This window comes from Cyprinodon variegatus, unplaced genomic scaffold (assembly GCF_000732505.1).
Source record: "Cyprinodon variegatus isolate N-32 unplaced genomic scaffold, C_variegatus-1.0 Scaffold236, whole genome shotgun sequence".
Classification (NCBI taxonomy): domain Eukaryota; kingdom Metazoa; phylum Chordata; class Actinopteri; order Cyprinodontiformes; family Cyprinodontidae; genus Cyprinodon; species Cyprinodon variegatus.
This window is the reverse complement of record NW_015150689.1, coordinates 1,061,853-1,072,061: the sequence shown is the minus strand read 5'-3', so window position 1 is coordinate 1,072,061 and position 10,209 is coordinate 1,061,853. Positions and strand designations below refer to the sequence as shown.

The 10,209-nt window shown below is 39.3% G+C and overlaps 1 protein-coding gene across 1 annotated transcript in view; it reads left to right on the top strand.

Moving 5' to 3' along the window:
* The window catches only part of LOC107089027, a 4,966-nt gene extending 2,489 nt beyond the window's left edge, over positions 1-2,477 (top strand). Inside the window, exons 4-10 of the mRNA XM_015381543.1 lie at positions 6-698; positions 794-893; positions 976-1,124; positions 1,204-1,316; positions 1,401-1,490; positions 1,588-1,710; positions 1,815-2,477. Coding sequence (XP_015237029.1) covers positions 6-698; positions 794-893; positions 976-1,124; positions 1,204-1,316; positions 1,401-1,490; positions 1,588-1,710; positions 1,815-2,015 — 1,469 coding nt within the window. The 3' untranslated portion in view covers positions 2,016-2,477. The remainder of the gene's footprint in view (positions 1-5; positions 699-793; positions 894-975; positions 1,125-1,203; positions 1,317-1,400; positions 1,491-1,587; positions 1,711-1,814) is intronic.
* Positions 2,478-10,209: the final 7,732 nt, after the last annotated feature.

Here is a 10,209-nt window from a genome sequence, read left to right as displayed (position 1 = left end):
TTCAGTAAATAGGATTAAAACTCTTACTCTCAGGGCTCTCGATAAAGAGCGACATACGCCCCACCTCGGCTACTCCAAGTATGCAGATGCAGAAGTGTTGGGCCATGCTTGCAATGTTCTGGCTGCTTTTGCCATTACAGCCACCATTGGAGACAGGAATCCCTTGGAGGTTTTGGTTCTACCCTGGGCCGTAATGGCTGGTGGAGTGTTGCAGCTACTTTGTGGTTCTGTGGCATTTGCTCGGGGTAAAACGTTTGAGAGCACAGCCTTTATTCTCTATGGGGTGATGTGGACAGTATGGGGGTTAACACGATTCGGTGGTCTTTATGGTGAGACCAGAAGCTTTAACGTAGCTGTTGGGATTATTAGCTTCATGTTGTTTAACCTTCTGGTGACAATTGCAGCTTTATTTCTAAATGTTGCCTGGTTCATCTATGCATTTACTTTCCAGCTTATCCTAATCAGCTTCCTGCTTGATGCAATAGGTGCACTGCCTTATGGTTATGATATTGGCGTCACAATCATCTTTGGTCTTGTCAGTTTTTACTGTTTTTTGGCGCACCTTTTTAATAGCACCTTTCAGTCTCCCCAAATCCCTTTGGGAAAACCTTTAGTCAAGCTGGGTGGGGTCGGAGGAGGGGAAGGAGTCTGTCCTCATGTACCAGCTCGCAAAGCATCATCAGTCCAGCAGATTGCAGGTAGAAATACATAACTTATCATTTTTTGCTTAAAGCTATTTAGATGTTTGACCTGGACTCAGCTTTCACACTGTTCTCTGTTTTTTTGGATGCAGAAATAATGAAAAATGGAGGCATATGTGGAATGCCAACTGACACTGTCTATGTGCTGGTAGCTGCCTGCAACAGGCCAGATGCAGTTATCAAAGCTTACAAGTAAGTCTCATTATATTGAAACTGTCTCAGAGTGTCACAGTTATTTATTTCCCCATCAAGAATCACTGCTGTTTGGTTTTAGGGTTAAGAAACAGGCTCAGGACCGACCCATGTCTATGTGGATCTCTTCTGTCAAGCAGCTGGAGCCTGTTAGACACCTGCTGAGCCCTCTGCTCCTCGACTTCATGGAGGCTGCATGGCCTTCATCAATTAGCATGGTCATACCCAGAGGTGAGAGAGTCAGTATTTTCAGATGAGACTATATATCCTTTTTGAATATTATATTTGTTTCATGGGCTTACTCTTACAGGTCCTTGGTTAGATGTATTTGGTTTGGGAGATGCTGCCATACACATTGGAACTCCACAAAGCATTGCCATCAGAAGCCCAGACTGTGCAGTAGCCACACATCTAATTAATCTGGTAAACTCTAACATTAGGCACAAAAGACCATCAGATTTCAAATAAATATAACTTAATTGACTGACTTGGTTTTATGTCTGAAAGGTGGGTCCAATTGCAGTCACCTCAGCCAACCCCACAGGTGAAGCAGACACAACTCACCATAACCAAGTGTATGCCAAACTGGGTAAAAAGGTAATAACCAGGATTTAGTTCTGATGAGTTCAAAGAAAAATAAACACATTCTTGGTTTGCAGTAAATATGTTTAGTTTTTTGTTTTTTTTTGTTTAGGTGGAAGGGGTGTTGTGCGATGGACCGTCCCCAGAGAATATTGCGTCTACTGTCGTTGATTGCACCAAGATTGAAACTGGACATATTGGTTTCTTCAGAGTGGGACTCATTCCAAAATCCAAGGTAACAAAGATTGTTGATGTTTTCCTGTACTACAGTAGTAGAATAAACTGTTTCATTCTGGTGATTATTGATATTGAGGCTTTCCATTTTGTCTTGCACTTCAGGTTCTTCAGATATTTGAAGAGGTACGGAATCGGCACAGACAAGGTTATATCAATCCAGGATTCGAACATGATTTACCTTTACAAGATATGGAAAGAGACCAAAGCTCAAGAGACACAACAGTGTTGGAAAGAGGAACTGCAAACCCAACACTAGTCACATTTTCCCCCCCACAGAGTTGGAAAGTCAGAAATTACTCATAACAGCCTGTTTTATTTCTGGTTACAAAAGTGACCAGTGATCAAGGGTCTGATAAACACACAGCTGCTAAATTACATGGAAAATTATTTAAAAGTCGATATACAGTGTAATATTAGCAAGCAAAATAACTATTTTGATTTTATACTGTAATTTTCATCTATATATTTGTGTTTATGTCGGGTTTTGATTCACTTTGTCCATTTTTGTCCTGTATACGATTCACGGGTTAAATATCAGTGATTTTGTTCTTTGTTAAGTTATTGAAAACAATGTTGTGATTGAACACATTGTTGGTTATATAAGTGTGAAAAGAAGAAATGAAAAGCAAAATAAGAACGATAGAGTGAAAATTTTAGATATGATATAAAGGTTTAAGTCAATGTGTGATTTTTTTTCATGGCAATGGGTTTTTAAAATTCCCCCATATGTCTTCATGAACCACAATTGTATACTTTTTTAAAAGGCAGTAGCAATTTTTTTGCTCCTAAACCTTCAAGAAGCGGGGAAGATTACATTGTTTTCTGTCCTGTAATAGTTTTTGCATATGACAGTAAAAACACAAACCAAAAAAATAAAAACTAATCAGTTTATTCCAGGAAATATTTCTTTAGATTTATAAGACCACTGAAAGGATATGTGAGACAAACTAAAACTACAAAATGTGTTTTGATTTGCATCAATTTGAAATCATTAGATTAGAAATATATTTTGGGGAGAGTGTCGGCTTAGTGGTTAGAGTAGTGTGCTTGTTCTCTAAGAAGGTTGCAAGTACCCGGTTCAATCCCCACAGCCTCTACTCTGGGTTCCAGAGCAAGACCCTTAACCCTCTGATTGCTTCCCAGGCATCACACAATGGCAGCCCACTCCTCCCTAAGACGATGGGTTAAATGTAGAGGTAAATTTCTCTAGTGTGAGAACAATAAACAACAATTATTATTAAGAGCTAGCAGCTGGCTAGCTGAAGGGGTAAGTCACATGTCCTGTAAACAGGGAGCCTGGGTTCATATATCCCAGTTGGAGGGAATAAACTGTCAGTGTTGCTCCCTTGCTCCATTCGTCCAAACACAATGTCCATTTGTCTCTCACATCCTGCTGGAAAAAACCCCCCCAAAACAAAACAAATGTGGGATAACTAGGATGCGTATGCATCAGCTGCTTGTTTCTTTGGAGAATCACTTTTACAGTGCTGCCATCGCGCTTGTATCAAATGTAAAAAATCCCTTTGGAAAAGGGAAAGCTAAGAACCACCTGTAACTGGCTTAACCTGCAGACCACAGTCTTTGTTGCAGCTGCATCTTCTTTAATTTAAAGCTATTTTTCATCATATTTTGTATTAAAATCTGTTACCTTTTCTGTGTTAAGAGCATTGTGAGCAGCTTGGTTCACGATGCCAGGCACTGGTGCAGTTCAGTGACAGTGACCACAGCTTTGCTTTGTTCACATTTAGGAGAAGCTCTTGTGAATACTTCTTTGACTTTTTTTTTTATCCAGCCAATTGTTGTCATTTTTGGGAAGGCAGACAAGAATGGATACATGGACGACTGCCACACACAATTCAGGACATTTGGTCACACTACATCCTGAACTGTGTTCATGGGGCATTCCACAACAGAAAAGGCCCTCTAAATGATAATCTCCCTTTGCTTAATCTTTACTATTGAAACAAACTGCTGCTACAACAAATGGTAACGGAGTAAAAGAAAGGTCTCAATAAGCTTCCCTCGCACTCAAATAGATCTGTCTTTTGGCGGGTAGTCTGCAGAATCTGGGTCTTCATATTCTGCAGAAGCCATTTGGAAGAAAATGGGTCAGTCCTGATTTATTCAGCTTTTACCTCAATAGTCCTAGGATTTAATAGTGTTAAAAAAACTGGAGTAATCAGAGAAAAAGATCCAGAATTTGATAGGTGGTGGATGTCTTCAAAAATAAACTTAAACACAGAATAATGTGTGCAATGCAGCTGGTTACTTTTGCTAAGGTTTAGTAAAATTATAGACACCACAGCGTACAAGGCTGGTGAAATCAGTGTGAGCATGGTAGACAATGCAGACCCAAGATAAGATGCAGGGAGGCTGAGTTAAGGAATTTTCGTAAGAACCTGGTGCATGCTGCAGGTTTACCTAAGATTCAATTAAATTTATTTAAAAGTACCCTATACGTTTATTTTAAGGTTTTGTATTTATTAATAGGCAGGCAGGAAGAATCTCTTGTGGCGATCTGTCTTGCACCAGATCTGGATAAGCATTGGATTAAAATACTTTGCTTTTTAAGTCTTCTGAGGAGGATGCTCACATTGTGCATAATATTGTTTAGTTTATAAATAACTCTTCTTTGTGAATTCATCAGTCTAGCCTTCCTGTCAGTTTGCCGCCCTTCTTTAAATCATCCCCTTTCATGCTGTTACCCCACCAGATGATGGCAGGAGAGATTAAACTCTCCACAACAGACTTAACAAAGATTCAGCAATTTCCTGCAAACACTGAAGGACCTAAGCTTCCATAAAAACTACAGTCTAGTCTTTCCCTTCTTAGAGATGGTTTTACAGTTGCATCTCTATTCTAGTCTTTTGTCCAAGTAAACACCAAGGTTTAAGATTTATACACCTCCTTCACCTTTACTTCTTCTCCCATGATGCTAATTGCAATCAATTTGATCTTGTTTCTCCTGAAAATTACAATCATCTCTTTTGTTTTGTTCACATTCAGGATTAGATGATTGTTTCCACACTACACCACAAATTGTCCCACTAGCCCTTTGTACTCAGCTTCTTGTCTATCTGTGATCCACCCAACAACTGCAGAGTTATTTGAGTATTTCTGCAGATGACAGGACTTTGTTGTGTACTAGACATTGGAGGTATGCAGAGTAAAAAGGAATGGTGGGAGTACTGTCCCCCATGGTACTCCTGTGATGCTGACAACAGGTCTTAAGCCGGGCATATATTGTACGATTTTTTGCCCTTTTCAGGCAGATTCTCCAGCCGGGCAGAGTTTCACCCTCATCGTGCGTTGTGTAATATATAGGGGGTAACGAGGGGCAATTAGCCTCTCACGGCCACCTCCCGATCAGGAATCGTAAAGTCTGGAGAAAATCAAACATGTTTGAAATTCAGTTAACCGTCGTAAGGTGTTTGTGGACAAATCCTACTGTTGAAGCAGAGTTATGAGCATCTACGAGCCGATTTATGAGAACCTCGAGCACTGCCCTTGTGCAAACAACAGAGTTCTTCCTCTTCCAGATTGACAAGTCCAACCAGCACTTTCTCTCGGCACTCTGTCTGACATTTGATGTCTGGACGTCCAGTGTGAGCAGGTGGATTGCATCCGAGCGTCGGGCCTCAGTGTGTGAGAACATGCATCGTGAGCTGTGAACTTTTAAACTCTGCAGTTTTGTCGTACAGATGAACTGTAGCTGCGTGCAATGATTGAAAATATCGCACAGTGTAAGCCCGGCTTTATACATCCTATCCCCTTGGTCAGGCTAAAGTTGAAGCGGTGCTGTAGGATCCAAAAGAAGTACTCTATAAGGGCCTCCAGTATTTTGGAGCTGACACCATCTGGACTTGAGCCTTATTGTGATTTCTCTCTCCAGTTGTCTCTTTTCACTTGCCTTCTAAAAGCAGATAGGTGGAAGGGGGAGGGAACACTATCACCTCTGATTTGGTTGAGAAAAAATACATAGAATCATTAAGGTCATGGGAGAGATCAAGATGAAACATTTGAGGTCTGAGAGGGAAGCTTTGGGTTAAAGGAGGGGGGATGTCCGTTTGACTTGTTCCTGAAATTGAAGAATATCATTGGTTCATTGGCCCTGTCCAGACTTCTGTCTGTCTCATTCTATTAAGCCTTTAACTCTTTGATTTTTTTCATCCCTGACTATGCCTTTCTGATATTTTTCTGTTGGAGCTTGCTTTCCAGCTTCTTCCTGTAAATAGTGTTGCTTTCTCTTATTTTGACCTGAAGTTGCTTATTTATAGTCCTTAACTGTTACCAGACATCCTTCCTAAATGCTTTCATTTTGAGCAGGTCTTTCAGATCAGTGGTGATCCAAGGTTTATTACTGGGAGATCTTCTCACAGTTCTGGTGAGTGTTTATAGGCATTCGCACACTCAGTCATTGCATTGATGTTCTATCTATATCACTGAGACAGTGAATCCATGTCTGTTGCCTCAAAACAACCTTTTAGGTCCTCTTCAGCTTCTTGTGACAAGTTTTATAGTTAACTTTAAAACAGGTTGCCTCTTATCAGGGGAGAAAAACAAGGATATTATCAAATTAAGAGATGTACAAAGTTGTTTTTTCTGGCCTGGCAGCTGACACACTGCTGGGACATTGGAAACGGAGCAGAGTTATCACCACAAACGTCTTTGGCTTGTAGCTTAGTAACAGTGGGACTAATGATGTCACACCCAATATTGGCAACAGCAGAAGGTGGAATGTAAACAGTTCCCCGCAATGGTAAACTTTCCATGATGTAATGTAGAACAATAGTGTCCAGTGTTTGAGGCAGACAAACAGTTTGATTTTTAAACGTTTACTGGAAACGCAGTCTAAGGCTTAGGCTTGGCAGGAGGAGACGAACATGTTAGTGACCACGTCTCTCTGGAGGTGGACGATAACGAACGTGTGATTCACTTGCCTGGTCTTATAGTTCAGTCCCAGCCTAGAGGATGAAATAAATAGCTCAGGATAACCTAACTATTTTGAATGAGTTATGGGAAATAGTGTTAAAATAATTATGTATCCTAAAATAAATAACAGTTAATGTTTGACTGACTGACTGATGTCACAGCTGATGAGAACACAAGATTCGAAGAAGAATGGACTGCATCATTTGCTTTCATTACCAGTGCGGAAGGATTGCCTGCAATTTTCTTTGTAATGAGAGTTTGTCAAAAAAAAAAAAGAGTAATTTGGAAAGGCATTTCCAGGGAAATCATGATAAATACGCAGTTTTGGTTGCCGACCCTTGGCCTAGCTCGAGCTCTCATTTCTTATCCTGGTGAGTAAGCAACCCACACCCGTCTTCACAGAAGTCCTGGGTTTGAGACAGATTTAAAAGAAGGGTAAAGTGTTCTTCGGGAGTGGCGGCCTAGTGGTTAGGCCATAGAGCTTAGAATTCTGAGGTTCTGAGTTCGAGCCCCACTCCCACAGACTGCCACTCTGGCTCTCTGAGCAAGACCCTTAACCCCAGATTGCTCCCCGGGTGCCCCATGATGCAACATGAGATCAATAAAGTTCAATTACATGTTATATATTCTGTATAGAGATAGTAGGTTTTACACTTCTTACTTACATTTTAAATCCAAGGCTAGCTACAAAAGACAGTGGACCATATAGAGCAGAGACGGGTGACTGTACAAGCTGTTATCATGCAATAGGGTGGGTATAGGCTATTTTCGGACCTTTGTATTTTCAGTCCAGCACCAAAGCAACATCATGCTGTAATATCAAATGGATGAATGGATTATATAGGAGTGTGAGCATTACCAATCTCTGTTTTTTTATTACAGCACTAGGCCTGTTTTCATGGACAGTAGGCCGACAGGAAAGGGAGTATGAGAGAGGGGGAGAGACATGCGTCACCCACGTCGAGGACCAAGGCCTCCATACATGGGTCGTGTGAACTAACCACTGCGCCAACATTGCATGCCCCAAACGCTCTATTTTAAAAAATATAAAAATAATCCAAAGTTTTGATTTGAATAGTGGAAAGAAACTGTAATGTCCTCAAGAAACCACCCAGAGCAACAACCAAGCACATAGGACAGAAAATAACAATACACTAAAGCATTTAGCTTTATCATAAAATACTGTACATATATTTTTTGATTTTTCTAACTATTCAAGTCATTTTATTGGCTATGGGAAGTTTTGATTTGTAAATAACCAAAAAGAAATGCACATGTTTTGTTGCAGTACAGGTTTATAAAGAGTAATAACTGATATTTGCTAGACTGAATCCTAGAATGGTGTCCAGGCAGCAATATAGATGACTTGTTTACTGACTACTTGTTCTGAAAATTCTCCTGAACTGTTACAATATAATTTTCTATGAAACGTTCCCACCCAATAGTTAGGAGCAACCGGGAAGGAGCCTGGGAAATACTCTCACCACTGTGTGTTAGTGTTTGAGTATCGGGAGGCCTCCTTTTCCGGGATAGGACTCCAAATGGAAGCTGTTCTTTGTAAACTTACGTACCAAAACATAGTCTTTAACATCGTTTAGAGAGAAATTCTATAACCCACACCCAGTGACACAAACTTTACAGAAAAACACTGAATTCTGGAGAATCAATGAACATTGTGTTTATTTCTTCATCGTCTCTTTATACTAGTGGGATGTTTTTTTTTGTTTTTTTTTTGCTGTTATCCCTTTCAGGAAGTTAGTCAGAATTTTTCAACCTGGAAATGTTTTATTTAGTCAACAGTATTTATCTTCCCAGCCTGTCTAAAGAGCAAATAAGTTAACATGAAAAATGTGTTGGAAATTTTCTGGTCAATGATTATCCTAAACCAGGAAAGCACTTTTTCTTTTTCTTTTATTGTCACCTTTAATTTTTCAAATAGGGAATCCAATCACCAATACAGTTTCTTTGTGTGTGTTTTTTTAAGCGTAATGAAATCTAAGAAAGGTTATATACTGTACTTCTACAGTATAGCCATGTCTTAATTATTGTTCATATTAATTCAAAATTAATTTTCTCTATTTTTTAATCATGACACAAAGTTGATTCCTCTTATGTGATTTACGGAGAATGAAAATATATCATGAAATAAATAAATATGAATGACCCATGAAATAAAGAAGTGTACCAAGAAATAAGTAGATAAATCATTCGGTAATTTTCCTAACCAATATGTTTAAAACATTTAAACGCTTAAAATCTTTAAACCATACTTAGACATCCTTTACTAATCAGACAGTAAGATTCATCTGATGGTGGTCAGAGGGCCCGGTGGCGCCAGTGTACCTGTCAGTGAACCCCAGGGCAGCTGTGACTACAATGTAGCTTGCCACCATCAGTGTGTGTGTGTGTGTGTGTGTGTGTATGGGTGAATGAATGTAGTGTAAAGCGCTTTGGTCAAGTCTCCTGACTTGAAAAAAGGCGCTAGATAAGTACATGCCATTTTACCATTTTACCATCATAACCTTCCACTCACCTCTAACTAAAATAGAAAATACCGTAGATTGAAAACTATGTATAAGCCTTATTCAGTAAGTTTTATTTGTATTGCACATTTCATAGACCAAAGCTACAAAGTGCTTCACAACACAGTTTAAAAACATCAGAAAACACATGATATAAAAGGCCATGACAATAATGTGGATTATAGACAAAAAAGCCCTAAGTTACATTGATCATCCAGTCTATAAAGACATGGATACACCCCCAACCCCCCTATTTATTGTAACCTACTCTTTCTTTTGTAAGAAATCCAGGACACAGTCTAGAATCTAACTGTTAACTACAAAAAAAGAAGAATTTGATAGTATTCTTTCATGTCTAATCAGAAAGCAAGACACCACTACTGTTAATGGAACTTACAACTACAAGGACAAAAAATAAATTCATGCTGAACAATCTGACTGTTTGCACAACAATAGTGGTTTGAGCAATATGTCTACTGCTAGTATTTGATCCAAACCCCTCTGCCTGCCACTCTGGGTCTCTGAGCATGACCCTTAACCCCAGATTGCTCCCTGCTTCAAGGGCTAGGTTACATACAGGGGGATGGGTTATATGCAGAAGTCTAATTTCATTGAAATGTACATTTGGAGTGTACAATAAAGAGTAAACGCAAAATGACTATGATGGCTGAAATCTTAAAAGCATCTTCTGTTACCTGATACCTGCTACCTTATATTTTATATTCATTATTATATTCACTTTGCAAAACTCTGTAAAACAGTTATGCAAGTTGCATAATGTCATTAATTCTGTTTTAAGACTAAAATTCAGTGACATAGCTCATGTGTCATTGCTCTGTGGGTGGCAGACCTATAAGGAGAAAGAATATTTTCTTATTCCTCTTTTAGCCTTATTGAGGTTTTAGCTTTGACTGAGTTTTCCAGTCCTATTAAGGAACATTTCATGAAAGAAATATCTGACTAATGCACTGATAATACCTGCTGTATAGTTACTGTATGTGTTGTCTTCTACTGAAACCGAAAGTAAAAGATTCACATATATA